Raw genomic sequence first — 25819 nt, 5'->3', positions numbered from 1 at the left:
GTGAATGGATTCAGAGCCCTCACGCCAAACTATGCTTCTTTATGCTTTCTATATCTATGCTCAAGCTTGCTCAATAAATATATATTCTAATCCAATCCAAGAGTTGTCTGACTGAACTACATTTCTGTAACAAACCAAACCAAAAATCCAAAATATTGGAGAGACCACCTGTTCAATAGACACGTGCATTATGAGTTATTTATGGTGATTTTAATAGTAGAGAGACCTCCTGCTTCAATAGACATGAGTTATGATGATGTTACTTGTGGAAAGAGTTTATGTGTATATATGGCACACAATGCAGCCATATATGTATATAAGACAGAATTTCCCCCAATAGAAAGGACTTGGGTAAACATGAGTTGTAATAAGATCCAGTCAGCCGTGTTTTGTTTGCTACAATAAGTAGTCAACCTGTTGTGTTACGCTTTCCTTGTTAATGACCTTACTAATTGTGTACTCGTGGTGGCAAAAATAGTGAATCTACAAGCTGAAAATACAATGCTTACAATAGCTTTTCGATAGCTATTGTAGCAATTTTTTGTGAATTTAATCATTTTCTTTTTTTATTTATATATATATATATATATATATATATATATATATATATATATATATATATATATATATATATATATATATTCTTCTTTTTCAAATGTTTCGTTTTAAGCTTGGCTAAGTCCTGTTATTAACTGTATCTTTGTGTATCTTTGTCAACATGCAGGCTCTGTCCAGCCTGTCAGGAGACAGCATGGACAACCAGACCTCCACTCCAACAGGAGGCAGCACCCACAGCCAGGCCACACTGAAGGGCTCGTCCTTTGGGTCCAGCCTGTCAGGAGGCAGCATGGAGAGCCAGCTCACAGTGAGGGACGCGGGCTCCTCCGCGCCTCCCTCCCCCTCTCTCTTCCCCCCACCCTCAGTCCCCACCTCCTTCTCCTCCTGTGACCAGGAGACGTTTGTCCCGGCCTCCTCCTCCCTCCTGCCTACCTCTCGCCCCATCAGGAGCCGTGATCTGGAACCATTCAGCTCGCCCCCAGAGGAGGAGGCCCCTGCGACGTCCTCGCCACGGCAGTCTCCCGTTTGCCTCCCGACTGCATCTGTGTTTGCGTTCGATCCTCCTAAATCCCCATCGCCCAAGTCAGAAGACGCATCTGCTCCCGATACTTTCTCCTCCTGCACCTCGGACTCCTCTTCCCTCGAGAAAGGAGTCCTCCTGCCTGAGTCTATGTTCGCGTTCAATCCCAATACGTCCACATCGCCCGATTTAGAGGATGTGTCCACTCCCAATACTGTAGTAGTAGAAGAAGAAGAAGAAGGAGCGAGTATAACAGAAGTTGAACCTCTGGCCCGTTCTCCCAGACCGCATGAAGAGCTTCCAGACCCAACAGGAGGGGAACGGTTTGGAAAAGTCAAGGAAGAAGAAGGAGGGCATATAACAGGACACGGGGAGGTACAAGAGGAGTCCTGTACCTCCCCGTGCTCTGCCTCACCATCCGACTCCTCTTCCTACGCAGGGCTGGAGGAGGAGTTGCCAACAGTTCCCTGTCCAAAGACTCCCTCCTCTCCGTCTCTGACGCTCGATGAGTCCGCCGCCGCAAACTCTTGCCCGCAAGCCAACTCCTTGTGGAGGAGTCCGGGGAACCCGCCGGAGACAGACGGCAGCGGCATCTCTCCTCTCCTACGGACGGAGGATGAGCCGGCACCTCCCCCCGCCCCACTCCTCCTCGCCACCTCTCCCGACGAGATGCAGGAGCAGCGCCTTTGTCGGCGCGCCTCCCCCTCCCCTCCCTGCCCTATTCAAGAAGACAATCTCCCGAGCGAAGCGTCGGATCCCTCTGATTCGGACGAGCGTTTCCCCGAACCTGCATCCCCCCTCTCCGCCTCCTCCCCTCTGCCTTGCGACGTTCCATTGCCGTCGATTTCCACGCGCCAGTCGGGAGAGTGGCGCGTGGAAAGCGACGACAATGGAAAGTCCTTCTATCATCCCCCAGAACTGGCCTCCTCCTCCTCTTCGCACGGGGAACACCTCCCACCTGTCCCCTCTGCGTTCCAGTTGGAGGGGGGTTGTGACAGCAACTCAGCATTCCAACCGTGGGCCCATTCTCCCAGGCCGCATGACGAGCTTCCGGGCCAAGCGGGAGCGGAGCCTCCCCAATCCCCCTGCCACTCCCCTGCACCTCCTGTGACGGATTCGCCCAGCGAACGGATCCCAGGCCTTACAGAACACACGGCTGTAGACGCCTGCTCTGTATCCAACACACCCTGTCATAACGATGAGGACATTACGGACACGGCCCCAACACACCCCCCTCCTGTCTCAGATGTTATTAGAGGTGAGACAGATCGCCTCTTCGCCGCGGGGCCAGAGGACATCCCTCTGCCACAGAGGGGGGTCAGAGGAGGGTGGGAGGGAAGCGGAGAGGAGGGGCAGGTCTGGACGAGAGCTAACACTGCACAGAGCGCCGAGGAGGACGATGTTTACGGCTCCGAGACGGGCGGTTCTGCAGCTCTGCAGACAGAGACGGCCTCGCAAGAAATGGTACGTGACGAATCGGGAATCGAACCGGGCCAAATGGTTGCGGAGCGGTTTGGAAAAGCAGTAGGAGACGATGGAGCGCGGGACACAGAAGCTACAGCGCTGCAGCCGCGTTCCAGAACAGCCTCTCTGGAGGAAGCAGGAGTCGACTCGCAGCCCTGTTTTCACAGGCCGCATGACAAGCACGACGAGCGGTTTGGAAAAGCAGAAGAAGTGTGCGAATCTGAAGGTGCAGCCCTGCGGCTGTGTTCCAGGACGGCCTGTCCGGAGGAAGAAGTCGACTCACAGCCCTGTTCTCCCAGGCCGATCGAGCGTCTGGGTCCAACGGGAGCGGGACTGTTTGGAGGAGTCGCAGAAGAAAAAGAAGGAGCGCATGAAACGGAAGAAGTAGAGCCGCATGTCATTGATTTCGTCCCCTGTGATGAAATCCCGGAACCGAACCGCAGCAGAATAACAGACCCGGGACCGATAGAGATCGAGAGCTTAGACCTGGTGTTTGAAACCTCAGTGGACGGCTCGGATGGGAACGGCGATTACGGTGATGTGGACGCCATCTGTCGGGAATTGGACTCTGACGGGTACGTGTACTGGGCGGAGCCCATCCAGCTGGCCTCGCCGTCCCCCATTCCAGGGGAGGAGTCAGGGGGCTTTGAGGCCACGCCTCCATCTCGTTCCTTACTCACAGGTAGGCACAGTTATTACATGAACACCTGAGCACAATCTTTGGAGCTGATCGCAATTATTTTGCATAATGGTTAGAATGGTTTCCATTCATCTGTATACAAAAATTACAGAAATTACATATTTCTATGATTATTTCCACATCATTCCCACTCCCACTTTACATCTGGCCTCCCTATTTTTGGTCAATTTAAAGATTGGTGACATTTCTTTCCCCAAAATAGCGTTATGCACTTTCTAGATCAGCTGTTTTGGCCATAGTACATCATTTATTTTGATTATTGTTAGCGGTCAAATATTTCTGTTTATAAATCCGTTATTTGTCATAACTGTATCCAATTTCAGTTCACAAAGCAGAAATGTAATTTTTATCAATTTGCTCCAGTGTTCAACGCTTAAATCACAATTACATTCTGAATCGCAATTATTTGTGTGACAATTAATCCTCCTTACAGGCCAGGCTGACAGAGAGCCACCTTCTACGTCCACAATGATGCTGGAATCCTCTTCGGCTGCACCAAGGTTATTTTGGTTTTGAATTTTTCATTTCTTTAGATTTTTATTTCATTTAGTTTCAATTGCTAGTTTAGTTAACTTTTGATATTGTGAAAAGGCTTAGTTTTTTGTATTTTAGTTGCAGTGTTAGTTTTTGTTTTTTATGGTAAAAGGTCAGGGGCGAGAATCAAAAAGCTAGCCAAGTTGTGAGCTTGTTTGCCTGCTATTTTCGCTATTTTTTATGACGATAATGCATACCGACAAAGACTAAAACAAAGGACATTTTGTCTATTATTAGTCTTAGTTTTGTAAACACACAATACAGTTTCAGTTACTTATGTTTTTTTGTAAAGCCTCATTTTAATTCTTGTTTCAGTTAACTAAAATGTTAGTTTCTTTCAATTCTAGTTTTAGTTATTTCTTATTTTGTTAGTTTTAGTTAACGTTGATAACGCTGGGCTCCACTCACCCAAAGGACCCCAGCCTCTGCGCCCTCTGCCCGACCCAACGGCCATGAACGAGGAACCGTCAGAACGACGCGCTCCGTCTCCGTGCAGATGCCTTCCATGCCGTCCTCGCATTCGGTGTCCCATATCGTACACAGGAAGGACGTACCTTACACCTCCGACTCCAAACCCACCGCCCCGGCGCTGCCTGGTGGTCCGCTACCTCTGGACACCTCCTCCCCTCTGAGCGCCGTTCAATCCTGGACCGACCTGCAGATGCAACGCAACATGCTGTCCAAACAGACAGAGACGCTACGAGGTCAGTGGTTCATGCACTGCTTTGTGTCAACAGCCATCACCCCCCCCCACACAAAAATCAAATCAAATCAAATCAAATCAAATCAAATCAAATCAAATCATAGGCGTCTACACCCCCATCTCCACCCCGTCATGAGCAAGCAGATAAACAAAGCAGTACATGGGGGTTTGCTTGCCACTGAGTATGCACTGTGTGTGTGTGTGTGTGTGTGTGTGTGTGTGTGTGTGTGTGTGTGTGTGTGTGTGTGTGTGCGTGTGTGCGTGTGTGTGTGTGTTGCCTACTTATGCCTACTTACTGTATGCCTACAGTATGTATTGTTTACTATGTACCGTTATTTCTCTACTCTTCTTATTGGGTGCTGCTGTGCTGTAACACCCTGAATGTCCTCCCTGTGGATTGATTATAAGAATACATTTTAATTATTAATAATAACTGTAATCTATCTACTGCAGGTCCTCAGACCAGCCAAAATGGAGGATCGACCGCACGGCCTCTGATAACGTGCGGCATATCAATGGGGAGACACCACAAGGGTCACTTCTCGTCCACGCCGTCTTTTCCCTCGGCTCCGTCTAGCGGCTGGCCGTCCGGCCTCCCCTCCGCATCCACCAGGACGGTCCGGACCAAGTCTGTCTCCCTGGACACGGGCCTGTGGCCGGACGAGGAGGAGGAGGAGGACGATGACGCGGGCGGTGGCGGTGGCGGAGTGGAGGACGATGACACACGCTGGGAGGAAGCGCTGATGAGCGGAGCGGCGTGCTGCTGCACCTGTGACCATCGCAGCACCACCACCCAGCTCACCTCCCACAGCTTCCCCGTAAGTATAATACAACCCTTTAGTCAGTGGTGGAAAAAGTACTCAAAGGTTTTACTTAAGTAATAGTATGTATCAATACTGCCATGTAGAAAAATACTCTGTTACAAGTATAAGTCCGGAATTAAAAAAATGACTTGAGTAAAAGTACAAAAGTATTGGCATCAAAATGTACTTAAAAGTACCAAAAGTAAAAGTACTCATTGTGCAGAATGTCCCATTTTACAAGTTCAGAATATATAAAAAAATATTTCGAAAATAGCCGATAGACTTCACGGGGTGAGTAATTGATAGAAAAAGTCTTTCTGGGTTGAAGTACTCCTTTAAAACGTGCCACCTTCCTTCAGTCAGCTTCACACACATTTAAACATCAGCGACATCAGGGAGGGGGGGGGGGGGGGGTGTAATAGTTAATTTCCGACCTTGAGACATTCTCAAATATAATCAACACGTTCCAGAGCAGGAGAATGACCGGACTTGTACAACTGGTATTGTCCCGCTGTTTCAATCTGTGTGTCCCGAGTCCTGACAAATCTCTCTAGATGTTTATCGTGTTCTGTGCTGTTGAAAGGTGCAGTCACTATAGGCGTGCTAAGTGTATAAGGGTGACCAGACGTCCCGGTTTGGCCGAGAATGTTCAAGCTGTGTGTGTCCCGAGTCCTGACAAATATCTCTAAGGGACCAGTCGAAATTTACAGAAGGGGGTCCCTGGAGGAAAATAGGGGAGGGTCATGCCTTTCTAATTTTAGTACAAGGGAGGGTCAGCTAATTTTACTTTGAATCCAAGGGAGGGTCATGCAATTTTGAATTGATAAAATAGTCCGTTTCTATATACATTTTTAGTACAGCAGAACAGTGGTCAATGACCCCTCTCTATTTCAAATGATACGAAGGATTCAAATCCAGTAACACCTTGGTCTATTAGTATTTAGAATCAATGACGGCCGTTAACAAGCCATCAACTAACAGCAAGTGTGAACGACCCAGTCAAATCTATTCAGCGTCTTAACGATGGTGGTTGAACAATTAAGCAACACTTCAACAGGTGTTAGGCATATTAGAGAGATGCTTTATCCCATTTTCCAACACAGAGATATCCTCTTTTAAGTGTTTTTGTTGCTCATAGAATTACATACACCAGGTAGGTTACAATGACCAATTTATAACTGGATATTCATAATCATTTGAAGTAATTCTGTGCATGTGATTCATTTGGATCTATATGTACAGTTGTGCATAGATGCCAGCCTAGCTCCACAAGTAAAACCAGAATCATCAGGCCATAATTGATAGCCTAATTGTTAAGACTTAGACAGGGGCCCTTTTCGAATTGCACAAGTACAAGCAAGCACATGCGATTGATATGGGCACATTTCCTACTAATGATGACTCAACCAGGTAAACCGGTACAATTTCTCTTGAAATTCTAACTCCCATTTCTGTGGAAGTATTTAAGGGAGGTTTTAGTACATCAAGGTAAATACAGGCTTTTATTTGATGTATGATGACGCATCAATGTTGTCAGTTACTTGGAAGTCGGATGTCTGACTCGGAGTCGGATGTCCGACGTGCGTGTGTAAAACGGTCATCCTTGAGTTGAATTTCCTTTCTGTTGTCACGCACATTAACAGTATCCACCATCGATAAAATAAAATATAATACAAATCTTCACTTTCCTACATTACTAAAAGCATGGTCAGGGACCACATGCAATACCTCCACGGACCACCAGTTGAAAACCCACGATGTAGGCAACAGTGTAGTCGCCGTAGTTAATAATTATGGGATTCAATGGGTTTCCCACATGTAAGTTTAGAACACTGTCCATTCTGCTACCACTACAGACAATGTGCATTTAGCAAGACTGACTACAGTAATGTTCTAATCAATGTGGAAAGCAAAACATCGGACATATTATCAGTTTTAAATGTCATGTTGTTGTATTTGATGGGGAGGGTTAGGGGTGTCAAGATAACACTAATTTCACGATACATACATGATGTTGGGCATATGATATCGATATGATACATTATTAATGTTCTTTTCTCATGTATCATCAACATTGGCCATCATCTTTAGTTTAAAATAACAATTATAAAGCACTTTAAAAAACTTTTACAATTACAAAGTGCTTTGTACACACAAATAAATACATTTGTGCAAGCTTAAGGGAGAAGTGAAGTTCTCACTAACTATAAACCCATTGTTTCAGAGGACAGATAGACACTAATATAACAAATATAATATAATATAATGTAATACAACACTGCATAACTATAAATTCCACAAACCTCATATTTTTGTCATCTGGACTTTACGAACCAAGTGCAGCCTAGTTATTTCCAACAGCTCAAAAAAAATCTATAATACCAGATACAGTATAATACCATGTAAACAATCTTAGATTAGATGTAGGGTTGTAGGCCTATTTAAGAGTGCAGACTGGCATAACTGCTTTGACGCATGTCACATTAACGACCGTCAACGAGCATCAGCTGACACACAACACCTCCCCTCTGCAGTGCTTTAAACTGAAAGTGACTGGAGTCTGTTTCATTTCTCTCCGAAATATCTTGAATATGATGGAAGACATGATTAATAATTACTGTGATTATGATAAGCTTTACATTTCGTATCATACACCATACACTAAGAACTCACCGGCAAACAAAAATAAAGAAAAGAAAAATAATAAAAAAAATATTACGATACAGTATGACATCTTGACAATACCTATCGTCACATTTTAAAACCACGATAGGCTATATCGTGGGACAATATATCGTGACACTCCTATAGGCGGGGAGGGTTAATCTTTTTTTTTTAATCAATTGGGGAGGGTCATTGATTTTTTTTTTAGTCAAAGGGAGGGTCATGGCATTTTAGATCAGGGCACATACATTTTCTGCAGGGGTACCCTTCTTTAAAAATCGACCTGTCCCTAAAATGTCCCGGTTTTCAACATTCACTTCAAAATTGTCCCGGTTTTCGCCTCAATTAAAATAAAAATAGTTGTTTGCAGCGGTTGCATAGACGTTTATGTTCTGTTCATGTGCTCAAACATCGGAAAGCATCTATGATGCATTGCGTGTCTTAATTCAACACTGATATGTGTCAATGTGTCGATACACGTACGCGCGCGCGTGTGTGTGTGTGTGTGTGTGTGTGTGAACATGCATGAAAGGGTGCGCGCGTGCACGGCAAAACGTGCACATTGATTTAAGGGTCCCGGTTTGGGGGGCTGAAAATATGCTCACCCTAGCTAAGAGCAAAAATGATCGTACCCCATTCTGATGAGAACACCAAGTGAAAATAAAAATACAATTTTAAAAACACGTCAAAGAAGTGAAAACTATTATTATTTTATTTGCTTACTCGGATCTAAGTTATTCTGTCCCAGTTTTGGGAAATGATGGTCACCCTATACTAGCTTGCTACATATCCTAGTTTTCCATGGAATGTCGGGCTGTTATATGTAGCATCACAGCTGGTCAGGCTCTGTTCTATGACAGAACACTGACAATGTCCTCTCAGAATAAACTGAAGGCTTAATGTTTATGTTACGTAATGCACAAGATGGCAGGGAAGACTTAGTGGTCTGTTTGTAATGAAGCCTATAGTGGTCTGTTCTTAATGGGCAGGCCCCGATGTTTGATCTCTACCACACCCACACTAAGTAAGTAAGTAAGTATGTTAGTCAGTCAGTCAGTCAGTCAGTCAGTCAGTCAGTCAGTCAGTCAGTCAGACAGACAGACAGACAGACAGACAGACAGACAGACAGACAGACAGACAGACAGACAGACAGACAGACAGACAGACAGACAGAGCTTAAATTGGTAACACTTGCTCATAAGGTACCCGTAATTAACGCTTAATTTATATACATTATTTAAGCATTACTTGAGTGTTAATTAAGCATTAATTAAGCATTAATTCCTTGTAATTCATCATTAATTAACATCATTAGTTAATCATTAGTTAAGCAAAGTTACTTATTGATGATGAATTCATGCTTAATTAAATAATGTATTAAGTCATCATAAATTAAGTGCTAATTAAGGGTACCTTACCCTTAACTTACTGTAGGTCTTATGCTTTGTTAGGCAGACAAACTGTGGAATGCAAAAGACTATCAGAATATCCAATTTGTGTGGGGGGGGGGGGGCACCACACCACTGAAGTGCCACTGGGTGTTCTGTAGCCTTAACCCCCGTTTACAGTGAAGCCCAATACAAACTAATCTCACAGCACACAGTGGGTGTAATTCACCTCTTCACAGCACTGTGCTCCTGCTGAAAGCCTGGAGAGAACAGGAAGAGAACTCTGTGCATGCAAATGAGCCATTCATATGGAAATGTCCTCCTAGCTACAGGAGGCCCGGTAGCCAGGGCCAAGGCATACATGCCTAGCACTCTAACTGTGCCCTCTCCAGGGGCGTAGTCCTCGCTCCACGTGGTACCAAGCCGTCCCACCAGTCTTTTGAGCATGAGGAAGCGCCCACTGTCACACTGCTACATGTGTGTGTGGTCATCACAACATGACTCACAAAAAGGATAAATGACTTTTTTCCGTCCATACTGCTATTCATAGGGCTGCACATGTGTCATGTGTTTCGCTAGCCAATCACAGTCCTGAATTTGCAAAGTCAGCCAATCACATTACAGTTAGTGGTGATGACACTAGCTGTTATGTGATTGGCTGACTTTGCAAAAGTATCGATTTGCATTAACAATGGAAGGGTTAGGGGGTATACAATGCGTTGTAGACTATTGGCCAATCACGGTGCAGGATTGGTCGGTGTCCAAAACTCACTTATAGGGGGCGGCTACACCGCCCCAAAAATGACAATAAGAAAAATAAGACCCTTTTAATAAAAAGGTCTTAAAAGTCCTTAAATTGTCACCTCACTGTCATCTGTGGATCCCCCCAAAACCCCCCTGGGAGTCCCGACCCACAGGTTGAGAACCACTGGCCTACCATGCAGATTTGTTGTTGGTACTTTTACTCCATTAAGAATAGTTATAACTATTCTTAATGGTTTGCTGATGTAATCATGCAGCACGCTTTCGTTGGACAGGAAGTAGTACAAATTGGACTTTCGACAAAAATACACCAAACTTTTTTATTTCGCTTTTTGGCATCTATTGTTAATTACTGTATATATCTCCATTATGACCACGGATTTGCTCTAAAAGTGTGGAAAACATGTTATGCCATTTCATTGACTCTCTCTGTATTCCTTGCAGTATTCTGTGGATGAGCTGGAGGGGATGATGCGTTGTATTCGTCAGTTCCGCTCAGTGTTGACAGACATCGAGGAGCAGGTGTGTGAAGACCAGGCCTCTGTGTACAGCTCTCTGACTGACGCCGACAGGTAGGGTAACACTGACACCTTGTGGACAACACAAGCTACTGCACCCTATATTTGGAACCATAGCTTGTAGCAGTGTAGAACATGCTGATAGACAGAAAAGCAGGCAGACAGTCAGGCAGGCAGACACGCAGGCAGGCAGGCAGGCAGGCAGGCAGGCAGGCAGGCAGGCAGACAGAGTCCAGGAAGACTAGCTGTCGCTTTGGCGTCATCTAATGGGGATCCATTCAATAAACAATCAATCAGACAGACAGACAGACCCATCCAATTTCCATTGTGTCACGAATGTTAAAGGACATATACTAATTTAGTGTGTGTGTGTGTGTGTGTGTGTGTGTGTGTGTGTGTGTGTGTGTGTGTGTGTGTGTGTGTGTGTGTGTGTGTGTGTGCGTGTGTGTGTGTGTGTGTGTGTGTGCGTGCGTGTGCGTGCAGGGAGGAGGTTCATGACATCACAGAGTTAAGGAGAGCAGTGAAAGCAGAGGCTGGACAACTTGAGACACAGCTGAATGAACTGGCCTGTCAATACGGCGACAGCATCAAAATGGTACTGTACACACGCACACGCATGAACAAACGCACGTGCACAGCATCAAAATGGTACTGCACACACGCACGTATGAATGAACGCACGCATGCACACACACAGCATCGAAATGGTACTGTAACTGTACACACGCACGCATGAACAAACGCATGCATGCGCGCACACAGCATCAATATGGTACTGCACACACGCACGCACACAAAATGGTACTGTACACAAATTCTATCTGGCCGTTTTGATGTGGGATGTGACAACATGACCCTAACCCTAGCCCAAGCTCCTGGCCTAATGCCAGCCCAGGGAGCATAGCGTACCTTTGTTACAGTCTTTGGTATGGCAATACTGGGGATTGAACCCTGATCTCCCAGTCTCAAAGTACACTCTAACCACAAGGCCACTGAGCTGGTAAATGACAACCAAAAAAAACAAAACTATTTGGAGATCAGAAGAGTTTCTAGTAGGTGGCGTTTCTGATAAGAACAGTCTACTCTCTAACTGGTGTTGCTAATGGGGCCTGACAAGCTTCAAAGCAATTAGACCCAGCCCACTCAAGTAATCTAATCAAATGAATCACAGTTGTGGCAGCTTGTTCTGTGCCTTGAGGGACTGAAGCATTTGTGTACAACTAGTGCGGTTATTTTAATACCTGGATATCGTTCTCACACGTTGAGGGAAATTTGTCACAATTTGTCTGTGCCAAACTTTCACTGCTAACAGAATAGGCTGTATGCACAGCAGCCACATTGGAAAGAAATTGGGCCTCTTCCTTACTTGGTGTTACCAACAGAGCCTTCATTAAAATCATTGGTAACACCTGTGAATGAAGTAAGGAAGAGGCCCAAATATGGTTGCAGTACATACAGCCTATAGACTGGACTAAATACGGAAACAAAAATAATCATATATCACGCCCACCCAGCTTCTGACCAATCACGCTGTCCAGACAGTCAGAACATCTAGGAGTGCAGGAGCATCCGTAATAAGTTCTGAGACCGTCCGTCCGAAGTTCTGATTGACATCATTTTGTAGTTATAGCTAGTGGTGGAAAAAGTACTCAAATGTTTTACTTAAGTTAAAGTATCAATACTGCATAGGGTTGCCAACATCCAGAACTGGAGAAACGGGACACATGCGTGCGTGCATGGGTCCCCCGTGCGCGCGCGATTTTTTTCGGGTTTCCCGCGGATAAAGTTACTTTTTTTTGTTACTTTATTTCGGTTTTAGGGTTAGGGTTAGGGTTGGGAACAGGCTGACATGCCACACAAACAATGATGCCGTTCCCACCGGAGAAAATCTCACACACACACACACACAAGCACTCGTGCGAGCACTGTGCCTGCCCTGTCAACTGAGCGGTCCTAGCGCCCATCTCATAAAGCACACAAACACGCAGCCAGACACTGCAGTGTGCGCAAACAGAAATATATTTTTTATTTTTCCCTTTACACCGGAGTCCGGGACAAACAAAGTCCCGTACGGGACACGCCCCCTTTTGGCTCAAATACGGGGCGTCCCGGCTAATACGGGACTGTTGGCAACCCTAATACTGCAATGTAGAAATACTACACATTACAAGTGAAAGTCGTGAGCTTGTAGATCGGCTATTTTCAAATGGCTGAAATGTCTAAAGTGCTGAAGTGGGCAAAATCTGCAAAGTAACTAGTAACTAAAGTTTTCAAATCATTTTAATATATAATATTTGGTTCTGAAATGTAGTGGAGTAGAAGTAAAAGTATTGAAAATTGGACATACTCAAGTAAAGTAAAAATACCTCAAAATTGTATTTAGTTACTTTATACCACTGGTTATAGCCTACCCTGTCGGAACTAGTTCGAAGGTGGGATGTAGCCCCTTTAACTCCCTTCACCGTTTCTTTCATGCGTAGAAGATTCACCGGCTCCTGGATGAACAGTCCCTGCTCTGCTCCCAGCTGACCATGCTCCCATCATCTCCACCCACCCTCCTTACGCCCAGCTCCACCTCTACCAGACTGCTCCAACCTCCACCTTCACTACATACGCCCAACTCCACCTCCAACCACAGGTGGGTAGAGGAGACAAAAACTGCAACCAACTGCAGTGGTGTAAAGTCAATTTACGCAAGTACTTAAGCACAATTTTAGGGTATTTTTACTTTAGTTGAGTGTTTCCATTTGTCAATAATTCATACTTCTACTCCACTACATCTCAGAAGCAAATATTGTACTTTTGTTTTTACTAGATTATAATGATTTGAAAACTTTAGATACAAATTACTTTGAAGATTTAGATTATTATTACAAAAATATACATTAACCAGTTAAGCCATATGTTATACTTTGGATATTTGAAAATAGCTGATCTACAAGCTCACGTGTCATATTGCGACATTGCGGCATTATGAGCTTCTAGATCTGCTATAAAAGAAACATAGTGTGACACATTTTGAAAAGAAAAAGAAAAGAAAGAGTAGGCTACTTCCCCTTTGGTACTGTAAGTACATTTTGATACCAATATGTGTGTACTTTACTGACATTGTAAATTCTGTGTATACAGTATATTAAAAAAATTAAGACAGGATTTTTTTTTAAATTCAAGGCTTCGTGGGGTGTGTAATTGATAGAAATCAAGTAATGTTTTGGGTGAACTACTCCTTTACGTAATTGTTTTTTAAGGAAAATAATAAAGATAATGAAAATATCAAAAATCTAAGTACTTCATCACCTCCTCCGTCTCCAGCAGGAGTGTAGCTACTCAGTGCTCCATGGTGCCGCCCTGGCTGTCTGAGGGGTCGCAGAGCGCTCCCCTCCCTCCCCAGGACACATGGTCCAGAAGTTCACCTCCCGGGTCAGAGGACATCTGCCACGGTCTGGTCTGCTCTCCTACCAAGACTGACAAGCTGGACTTTGTGGGTTTCCTCCAGAGGGTAAGAATGAGTACATAATCGCCTGTTTGCAATTATTTGAGATAATCACAATTATTTTTGCATAATTGTCACAATTGTTTCCATGGTGAAACATTTTATTTTCAAATATTTTCCAAAAACAGCAGAAAGAGCTGATATACAGCATGTAGATTTGCTATTTCCACTATTTGCAAAACATTTTTGAAAGTATAAAGTTATTAGGCTAAATGTCAGTCATTTCTTTGTATATTAAATTAAATGATGTCATATCTGCGCTGTGATTTGGTTGGTTTGTTTACAAAGCCTTAAAGGCAAGCAGAAGTGTATATATATTTTTATATGCACCAATGTTCAATGTCAAAAACACAATTCAATTGTTAAATCCAATTATTTGTATGACAATTAATTGTCAGGTAAGTTTCACGACTGTGACAGCCCTAGTAAGAATTTGTCTTATGTCTGACTATGACTACCTTCTTATGTACACCTGATTTTGTGCTACTTTTATGCTATGTGTGTACTGCTACTGAATATCATTGCTGCCAGTAGAAACCTCTTATCTCCATATTCTAACTTTTTATGTTTTTTCGTAAATGAATGCCCTACTTGATCATACTACAGCGTCACACAAAAGCATCAAAAGTAGCAGATCTACAAGCTCGAAACGCTGCACGAAGCTCTCCCTCTCTGCCCCATGTTTTTCTTTCTTTCCTGAAAACAACAAAAGGATGGAGCTTGCATAAAAACTAAAACTAATTTCACCCACTTCTTTACACCTGTAAACCTATAATGTGACAATGAAGTTGATGCTGAGCTTAATTGTCATGTCACAGGTTTACAAGTGTAAAGAAGTGGGTGAAATTAGTTTTCATACAAGCTCTAGTCTCCATTATTATAGTAACAGTATCTGACCACGACAAAGTAAATTATATTTCTAACAGATGTACTGTATACACCAAATGTATATGTCACAGGTAGATTTGCATTCCAGGTAGATTGGAAATGGAGCGCTTGTTTTTAGGCTCGAGGCAGGGCTGCAATGCGAGGACGACAACATGGATATACATACATACCAGCCTCAGTGGCGCACTTCGATAATCATTGGACTCCCCATCCACTATCGCTGGGAGTCTGGGTTTGACTCCCGCTTGGGACATTACTTTTTCAAACAACCGCGGACTACTTTTTTTCGCCGATAAAGTATAGTTTTGGACCATGACGGAGGCGCGTGACTCAGCAGACCTTGAGGCCAAGGAGTCGCGCCCGAGCGCCTCCAGGCGCGAGTGCCCGCGACGACCGGCCAATGGTCTGCTAGTCGACTGAGCGCCGTCCGAGTTATGTACCGATAGGCACAGAATCGGAAATTATGTTGTGGGGACTGCGTTTGCCCCAACTGCCACTCGCTGCACTAACATAGCCCGCCAGCCCCGCCTCCTCAGGCTCGCCTCCTTGTGCTTCAACTGCATGGAATAACGCCGTTCGTGTGTGTGTGTGTGTGTGTGTGTGTGTGTGTGTGTGTGTGTGTGTGTGTGTGTGTGTGTGTGTGTGTGTGTGTGTGTGTGTGTGTGTGTGTGTGTGTGTGTGTGTGTGTGTGTGTGTGTGTGCGTGTGTGCGTGCTCGTTTGTGCACGTGTGCATGCGTGCGTGTGTGGTGTGGGACTCATGTCTGGCTTGCATTGTCCTCTGGCGTTGGTTCTACAGAATTGCCTGGGGGGCGGTGAAAACAAGCGCTTCTTTTCCAATCTACTGTACCTGGAATGCCAATCTACCTGTAACATATAGACCAATTATGTGTTTACCAACATTGAGACTGGATGCACAGGTGATTGTTTCATGCAATCAATTCTCAACCTGTTGTTTCGGGGTGCGCTGGTTTCAGAACACCCCAACCCCCTCTTGTGTGTTGGCTAGTGAGGCGCGTCCTAGCGTAGCGAGACCTGACAGAATGGGTTTCATTGCGCACATACTGGTTGCACGCATACTGGTTCTTATCAGTGTGACGTCGTCTGTTAAGGGGTCTATAGTATATATCTTTATGTCTTTCTAAATGCCACCTGTCTTGTTTTCCAGTTGAAGGAGTCACTGCGTCATTCTGTGAACACTGACTCACTAGAATGAAAGGTGAGTTATTCATCAACTCATTGACTGACGCTCCATTCAGTTTTGTAAACATTTTTTTTTTTACATCTGATGGGGATTTGTATCCCTGCACTGTCTGTCTGTCTGTCTGTTTGAATTTCTATCTGTCTAGCCATCGATACACTCTGCTGGAAGATAGGGTGCAGTAGCTTGTGTTGTCCAGGAGGTGTCAGTGGTGTCCTGCCTGTCAGCACCAGACAGAGTGCTGTACACTGAGGCCTGGTCCTCTCACAAATGTCTGCCATATCTTGTCAGTGGGGATATATTTGATCCATTCTGGTCTGACTGAATTAAACACATGCATTTACTTATGCATTTATTTATGTTCGATATTTATGTTTAATTATATCTCTATTTAATTAGCTACAAATGGATGCTATTCTGGTGTCACCATTTTCACAATTGTTTTATTCAAAAGAAAAGAAAGTTATATAGGGCTGTGGTAAAGTGGTAATAAAAGAAAGAAGAATTAATAAACAAGTCAAATCCAAACTATTATTTTCAACTGTTACAAAGTGCCGTCATAATGGCATACATCAACATGTTGATAGTTCATTAAAATGCTGTAAAGTGAATTTTTCACAGTTGCTTATCGACTGCTTTTGAAATGTTGTCGTTTCAGATGTGTGTTGAAATGTTGGTAAAAGACTGACTGAAGATGTTGGGGCTGCTGTTTGACTACTGAAGACACACCTGAACATGGAATACATTAACATTTTGAATTTTAAACTCATACTGTCTAAACTAAACAGATGATATTTATTTTAAATATAGTATAACTGGTATATTTTTCTAAACATATTTTTCAGAATAACCATTCTGCATGAATTAAAGCAGTAAGTCACAGGAGGGAGTTGTTTACCATGGATGGTGGTACGGCTAAGAGCTGTATAGTTTAGAATTTAATTTTTATTCCGTTTTGACTTTTTGTTTTCAATTTCAGTTTAGCGTTGATAGTTTTTAACTAAAAGTGGGTTTGCTATTTTTTTTTATATGCTTATTTTTAGTTTAGTTTTTATTAGTTTAAGTGTTATTTTAAGCCAAAGTTTAATTTTTATTTCAGTTAACTAAATCAACTCTATTTTACATTATTTTGTTAGTTTTATTTGACTATAATAACCTTGCTCTTAGCCGTTGTAAAAATCACGGTAAACGTGACTTATTGGTTTTCTAAAACAATTACCAACATGAAAATCATAGACATGTTCCAATTAAACCCGTTTTTAATAACTCTGTAGTAGTCCCTGCTGCTAAGGCCAGCACAAACCAAGAAGTTGCTTTGTAACTGAATAGAAGGTTCACTTCAACCCTATTCTGAGGGGAACATTAGCTGAAAACATCCAATCTACAACCTCACACTGCGATGCATCGAGAGCTTGTAGATTGGCTATTTTCGGCAAAGTGGTTTGGTGTAGAAGGAAAAAAGACCAAGTACAGACCCAAAGGTCAAGTTTACTAAGCACTTAGGGTTCAAGTGGTTAAATGTCTGATACACATTAACATGAATCCAACATATTAATAGAGAAGATAGTGTGTATTAATTAATTAAACATTAATTTACACAACACTGATGATAGTGCTGTCGAACATGTCTATGAAACACGGAATCTATGAAAAAGTTTAATCTGCAACACTTTATACAATATGTAGTGGGGGTCCCTACTCATCTCTCTCTCAGCTAAGGGGTCCTTGGCCTGAAAAACGTTTTAAAATGATTTGTAAAACCTTGCACATACACAGGACACAACAGAGTGCTCCTCTTACCTTGACAGAAATACTAAATCATGTAATGATGCTGATAAATGCGGTCCTGGGTGTGTCTTTCTCTTTATCAAGTATTTTACCATGGCATGCACATATTTTTTTCAGCTATTTAGATTATTATGTTTTATTTCAGCTGTTCGAAAATAGCCGATCTACAAGCTCACAACGCGTCACATTACAACGCATTGTGGGTTCGTACATCAGCTATTTTCAAAAGATTTTGACACATTTTGAAAACTTGTGAATTGGGACATTCTGCATTATGAGTACTTTTACTTTTGGTACTTTACGTGTATTTTGATGCCAATACTGATGCTCCAACCTCCACCTTCACTACATACGCCCAACTCCACCTCCAACCACAGGTGGGTAGAGGAGACAAAAACTGCAACCAACTGCAGTGGTGTAAAGTCAATTTACGCAAGTACTTAAGCACAATTTTAGGGTATTTTTACTTTAGTTGAGTGTTTCCATTTGTCAATAATTCATACTTCTACTCCACTACATCTCAGAAGCAAATATTGTACTTTTGTTTTTACTAGATTATAATGATTTGAAAACTTTAGATACAAATTACTTTGAAGATTTAGATTATTATTACAAAAATATACATTAACCAGTTAAGCCATATGTTATACTTTGGATATTTGAAAATAGCTGATCTACAAGCTCACGTGTCATATTGCGACATTGCGGCATTATGAGCTTCTAGATCTGCTATAAAAGAAACATAGTGTGACACATTTTGAAAAGAAAAAGAAAAGAAAGAGTAGGCTACTTCCCCTTTGGTACTGTAAGTACATTTTGATACCAATATGTGTGTACTTTACTGACATTGTAAATTCTGTGTATACAGTATATTAAAAAAATTAAGACAGGATTTTTTTTTAAATTCAAGGCTTCGTGGGGTGTGTAATTGATAGAAATCAAGTAATGTTTTGGGTGAACTACTCCTTTACGTAATTGTTTTTTAAGGAAAATAATAAAGATAATGAAAATATCAAAAATCTAAGTACTTCATCACCTCCTCCGTCTCCAGCAGGAGTGTAGCTACTCAGTGCTCCATGGTGCCGCCCTGGCTGTCTGAGGGGTCGCAGAGCGCTCCCCTCCCTCCCCAGGACACATGGTCCAGAAGTTCACCTCCCGGGTCAGAGGACATCTGCCACGGTCTGGTCTGCTCTCCTACCAAGACTGACAAGCTGGACTTTGTGGGTTTCCTCCAGAGGGTAAGAATGAGTACATAATCGCCTGTTTGCAATTATTTGAGATAATCACAATTATTTTTGCATAATTGTCACAATTGTTTCCATGGTGAAACATTTTATTTTCAAATATTTTCCAAAAACAGCAGAAAGAGCTGATATACAGCATGTAGATTTGCTATTTCCACTATTTGCAAAACATTTTTGAAAGTATAAAGTTATTAGGCTAAATGTCAGTCATTTCTTTGTATATTAAATTAAATGATGTCATATCTGCGCTGTGATTTGGTTGGTTTGTTTACAAAGCCTTAAAGGCAAGCAGAAGTGTATATATATTTTTATATGCACCAATGTTCAATGTCAAAAACACAATTCAATTGTTAAATCCAATTATTTGTATGACAATTAATTGTCAGGTAAGTTTCACGACTGTGACAGCCCTAGTAAGAATTTGTCTTATGTCTGACTATGACTACCTTCTTATGTACACCTGATTTTGTGCTACTTTTATGCTATGTGTGTACTGCTACTGAATATCATTGCTGCCAGTAGAAACCTCTTATCTCCATATTCTAACTTTTTATGTTTTTTCGTAAATGAATGCCCTACTTGATCATACTACAGCGTCACACAAAAGCATCAAAAGTAGCAGATCTACAAGCTCGAAACGCTGCACGAAGCTCTCCCTCTCTGCCCCATGTTTTTCTTTCTTTCCTGAAAACAACAAAAGGATGGAGCTTGCATAAAAACTAAAACTAATTTCACCCACTTCTTTACACCTGTAAACCTATAATGTGACAATGAAGTTGATGCTGAGCTTAATTGTCATGTCACAGGTTTACAAGTGTAAAGAAGTGGGTGAAATTAGTTTTCATACAAGCTCTAGTCTCCATTATTATAGTAACAGTATCTGACCACGACAAAGTAAATTATATTTCTAACAGATGTACTGTATACACCAAATGTATATGTCACAGGTAGATTTGCATTCCAGGTAGATTGGAAATGGAGCGCTTGTTTTTAGGCTCGAGGCAGGGCTGCAATGCGAGGACGACAACATGGATATACATACATACCAGCCTCAGTGGCGCACTTCGATAATCATTGGACTCCCCATCCACTATCGCTGGGAGTCTGGGTTTGACTCCCGCTTGGGACATTACTTTTTCAAACAACCGCGGACTACTTTTTTTCGCCGATAAAGTATAGTTTTGGACCATGACGGAGGCGCGTGACTCAGCAGACCTTGAGGCCAAGGAGTCGCGCCCGAGCGCCTCCAGGCGCGAGTGCCCGCGACGACCGGCCAATGGTCTGCTAGTCGACTGAGCGCCGTCCGAGTTATGTACCGATAGGCACAGAATCGGAAATTATGTTGTGGGGACTGCGTTTGCCCCAACTGCCACTCGCTGCACTAACATAGCCCGCCAGCCCCGCCTCCTCAGGCTCGCCTCCTTGTGCTTCAACTGCATGGAATAACGCCGTTCGTGTGTGTGTGTGTGTGTGTGTGTGTGTGTGTGTGTGTGTGTGTGTGTGTGTGTGTGTGTGTGTGTGTGTGTGTGTGTGTGTGTGTGTGTGTGTGTGTGTGTGTGTGTGTGTGTGTGTGTGTGTGTGCGTGTGTGCGTGCTCGTTTGTGCACGTGTGCATGCGTGCGTGTGTGGTGTGGGACTCATGTCTGGCTTGCATTGTCCTCTGGCGTTGGTTCTACAGAATTGCCTGGGGGGCGGTGAAAACAAGCGCTTCTTTTCCAATCTACTGTACCTGGAATGCCAATCTACCTGTAACATATAGACCAATTATGTGTTTACCAACATTGAGACTGGATGCACAGGTGATTGTTTCATGCAATCAATTCTCAACCTGTTGTTTCGGGGTGCGCTGGTTTCAGAACACCCCAACCCCCTCTTGTGTGTTGGCTAGTGAGGCGCGTCCTAGCGTAGCGAGACCTGACAGAATGGGTTTCATTGCGCACATACTGGTTGCACGCATACTGGTTCTTATCAGTGTGACGTCGTCTGTTAAGGGGTCTATAGTATATATCTTTATGTCTTTCTAAATGCCACCTGTCTTGTTTTCCAGTTGAAGGAGTCACTGCGTCATTCTGTGAACACTGACTCACTAGAATGAAAGGTGAGTTATTCATCAACTCATTGACTGACGCTCCATTCAGTTTTGTAAACATTTTTTTTTTTACATCTGATGGGGATTTGTATCCCTGCACTGTCTGTCTGTCTGTCTGTTTGAATTTCTATCTGTCTAGCCATCGATACACTCTGCTGGAAGATAGGGTGCAGTAGCTTGTGTTGTCCAGGAGGTGTCAGTGGTGTCCTGCCTGTCAGCACCAGACAGAGTGCTGTACACTGAGGCCTGGTCCTCTCACAAATGTCTGCCATATCTTGTCAGTGGGGATATATTTGATCCATTCTGGTCTGACTGAATTAAACACATGCATTTACTTATGCATTTATTTATGTTCGATATTTATGTTTAATTATATCTCTATTTAATTAGCTACAAATGGATGCTATTCTGGTGTCACCATTTTCACAATTGTTTTATTCAAAAGAAAAGAAAGTTATATAGGGCTGTGGTAAAGTGGTAATAAAAGAAAGAAGAATTAATAAACAAGTCAAATCCAAACTATTATTTTCAACTGTTACAAAGTGCCGTCATAATGGCATACATCAACATGTTGATAGTTCATTAAAATGCTGTAAAGTGAATTTTTCACAGTTGCTTATCGACTGCTTTTGAAATGTTGTCGTTTCAGATGTGTGTTGAAATGTTGGTAAAAGACTGACTGAAGATGTTGGGGCTGCTGTTTGACTACTGAAGACACACCTGAACATGGAATACATTAACATTTTGAATTTTAAACTCATACTGTCTAAACTAAACAGATGATATTTATTTTAAATATAGTATAACTGGTATATTTTTCTAAACATATTTTTCAGAATAACCATTCTGCATGAATTAAAGCAGTAAGTCACAGGAGGGAGTTGTTTACCATGGATGGTGGTACGGCTAAGAGCTGTATAGTTTAGAATTTAATTTTTATTCCGTTTTGACTTTTTGTTTTCAATTTCAGTTTAGCGTTGATAGTTTTTAACTAAAAGTGGGTTTGCTATTTTTTTTTATATGCTTATTTTTAGTTTAGTTTTTATTAGTTTAAGTGTTATTTTAAGCCAAAGTTTAATTTTTATTTCAGTTAACTAAATCAACTCTATTTTACATTATTTTGTTAGTTTTATTTGACTATAATAACCTTGCTCTTAGCCGTTGTAAAAATCACGGTAAACGTGACTTATTGGTTTTCTAAAACAATTACCAACATGAAAATCATAGACATGTTCCAATTAAACCCGTTTTTAATAACTCTGTAGTAGTCCCTGCTGCTAAGGCCAGCACAAACCAAGAAGTTGCTTTGTAACTGAATAGAAGGTTCACTTCAACCCTATTCTGAGGGGAACATTAGCTGAAAACATCCAATCTACAACCTCACACTGCGATGCATCGAGAGCTTGTAGATTGGCTATTTTCGGCAAAGTGGTTTGGTGTAGAAGGAAAAAAGACCAAGTACAGACCCAAAGGTCAAGTTTACTAAGCACTTAGGGTTCAAGTGGTTAAATGTCTGATACACATTAACATGAATCCAACATATTAATAGAGAAGATAGTGTGTATTAATTAATTAAACATTAATTTACACAACACTGATGATAGTGCTGTCGAACATGTCTATGAAACACGGAATCTATGAAAAAGTTTAATCTGCAACACTTTATACAATATGTAGTGGGGGTCCCTACTCATCTCTCTCTCAGCTAAGGGGTCCTTGGCCTGAAAAACGTTTTAAAATGATTTGTAAAACCTTGCACATACACAGGACACAACAGAGTGCTCCTCTTACCTTGACAGAAATACTAAATCATGTAATGATGCTGATAAATGCGGTCCTGGGTGTGTCTTTCTCTTTATCAAGTATTTTACCATGGCATGCACATATTTTTTTCAGCTATTTAGATTATTATGTTTTATTTCAGCTGTTCGAAAATAGCCGATCTACAAGCTCACAACGCGTCACATTACAACGCATTGTGGGTTCGTACATCAGCTATTTTCAAAAGATTTTGACACATTTTGAAAACTTGTGAATTGGGACATTCTGCATTATGAGTACTTTTACTTTTGGTACTTTACGTGTATTTTGATGCCAATACATATACATTTACTCAAGTTCAATTTTGAATACAGGACTTTCACTTGTAATAAAGTATTCTTATATGGTGGTATTGCTACTTTTACTTAAGAAAAGCCAATCAGAGTACTTCTTTAAACCTCTGAACATGAGCTAAAACTTTAAAATGTTAATGTCTTCAATGAATGTATTTCTTGATGTAGGAGTAGGAATGCAACATGTTGACAGTGTAGGTGATAAGCTGTTTAATTAATTTATCAGAGTAATGAAACACATAATGAATATACATGTTAATATAAGTTATTCATGTAAATATGAATGCATACTGGACTTGTGTATATATTATGCACAAAGACTTGCTTGAATAAAGACATTTTGCGCACTGAGAAGCAGTAGTACTAATTGGTTATTACTCCTTTAAAAAGTAATACTATTACATTACGTATTACTTGGTATCAAGAGTAACTAGTTACAACAAATGATATTGCTATATTACTAGTCCATGGGCCAGTGGGGGTGATAACAATAGATTCTGGTGGCAAATCTTAATGATGATTTTTATGTTCCCACATGCCCACGGTATCATATAAGCACTGGTAGCATTGACAACTAGCTTTCTACCTGTTACCACCACTTTTATATGATAACGAACCGAAAATTATATTATTTAATACAATTTCATTTGATATCCTTATAATACAATTAAATATGTTAAACTATGCCTGGAATTGATGGGGACTGAATTATAAAGCATTATGCAAAAAATAATTACTTGAAAAGGGTGGACACACCTGGACACCATCATCTGCAATCAAGCCAGCCCTATTTAAGCCCCAGTTAGTCTCCTGTACAGAAGTATTTCTCAGATTTCCCCCCCCTTTTTTATTTTTTTGTTGTACATAGTGTTATCTTTTTCTGTTTTTTTTGTATTGATATTTGAACCGTGGTGCCACTATATATATTTAGTGGCACCTACAGACTTGTCATACATTTATGCAATAGCTTTTAGCTAGATACCTTTATTGATCCCACAAGGGAAAATCAGGCACGAGAGACAGCACAGCAGTAAAGGTTTGGTGGACAGATGGACAGAATGGACAGAATGCCCCCGCCCCCCCAGTTAAAAATCACTAAAATCACTATAACGATAGAAAGCAATACATGATTTTATTTTAACACTCATCTTTTAATTATTATCATTACAAACTAATAAAATAACCTTGTTGTAAAAAAACAAGTTGTCCTTTTAGAAATCCTTACTTGGAGACGAACGCGGTTGATATATGTTGACCCCATGACCCCTATCAGAGCTCCCAGCACGGAGCCAATGATGGACCAGTTCTTGGCCTGTTTGGCGCGGGTCCTCTCCTTCTCGTGACTCTCCCTGACGCAGGCCGAGAACACGGCAAACTTCTCTCTTTTGGCCTCTGACGCGTCGTCACAGGCCTTCTGCAACACACACTACACAACTAGAAGTAGCTAAAAGGTTTGGGAACCACTGCTCTAGTAGCTAAAATGTTTGGATACCACTGCTCTTGTAGCTAAAAGGTTTGGGAACCATTGCTCTTGTAGTTCAAGTTCAAGTTCAAGTATTTATTTGCCATTTCAAAACAAGTTTGATAGGAAATTGTCTTGGTACTTCCTCTCACATACAAGACAACACAATAAACAACAGCACAAAAGACAAGAACAAAAAGAGACACAAGAAACAGAACCAAACCAGGACCAAGCTGCAGCTTTGGCACATGTATACAGTACAGACAGTAGAAGAAACTGCTTAGTGCAATTATGTAGCAATTTTTAAAGTGCATATTTAAAGTGCATACCGTCTAGTTTGTGTTTGTAGTGCAAGAGCGTCGTTAAGGTGCCTGACTGCTTGGAGGTATGTGCTGTCTCTAAAACGGGAGGTTCTACTCCCAATGCTGCCATATCTCCTACCTGATGGGAGGAGATTGATAAGGTAATGGGCTGGAGGGGAATGGTCGGCTATGATTTTTTTAGCCCTCTTCACCAATCTAGTGGGATAGAGTGATGACAGCGATGGAAGGCTCGAACCAATTATCCTAGCTGCCTGACGTGTAACCCTCTCCAACCGTGTCCTGTCCTGTGCGGTTGTGTTACCGTACCAGACAAGTATGGAAAAGGTGAGCACGCTCTCAATGACTGACCTATAGAAATGTATCATAGCTGTTTTACTGACCTTGAACTTTCTAAGCTGCCGCAAGAAGTAGAGACGCTGGTGGGATTTACTGACCTTGAGGCTGGTGTTGGTGGAGTTGGTGGTGGAGTTCCCAATCCCATGATAGGGATTCGTGGATGGTGGTTCCGAGGAACCGGAACGAGGAGACCCTCTCAACCTCTACTCCATCTATGGAGAGAGGAGGAAGGGAGGTTTTGTTCTTCCTCCTATAGTCAACAACCAACTC

General features: G+C 42.2%; 2 protein-coding genes across 2 annotated transcripts in view; one reads left to right on the top strand and one right to left on the bottom strand.

The window, feature by feature from the left end:
- LOC311048424 (uncharacterized protein) overlaps positions 1-17775 on the top strand; it is a 51133-nt gene extending 33358 nt beyond the window's left edge. Inside the window, exons 15-24 of the mRNA XM_084061682.1 lie at positions 725-3224; positions 3676-3742; positions 4191-4480; positions 4933-5297; positions 10541-10668; positions 11098-11209; positions 13095-13252; positions 13927-14113; positions 16162-16212; positions 16853-17775. Of these exons, the coding sequence (XP_083917808.1) occupies positions 725-3224; positions 3676-3742; positions 4191-4480; positions 4933-5297; positions 10541-10668; positions 11098-11209; positions 13095-13252; positions 13927-14113; positions 16162-16209 (3855 nt within the window). The 3' untranslated portion in view covers positions 16210-16212; positions 16853-17775. The remainder of the gene's footprint in view (positions 1-724; positions 3225-3675; positions 3743-4190; positions 4481-4932; positions 5298-10540; positions 10669-11097; positions 11210-13094; positions 13253-13926; positions 14114-16161; positions 16213-16852) is intronic.
- Positions 1-25819, bottom strand: part of mtss1 (MTSS I-BAR domain containing 1) — a 656873-nt gene that overhangs the window by 35876 nt on the left and 595178 nt on the right. The gene's annotated exons all lie outside the window — the stretch shown is intronic.

This window comes from Gymnoscopelus microlampas, assembly GCF_963454915.1.
Source record: "Gymnoscopelus microlampas genome assembly, chromosome: 7".
Taxonomy (NCBI): Eukaryota; Metazoa; Chordata; class Actinopteri; order Myctophiformes; family Myctophidae; genus Gymnoscopelus; species Gymnoscopelus microlampas.
This window is presented reverse-complemented; position numbering and strand designations above follow the sequence as displayed.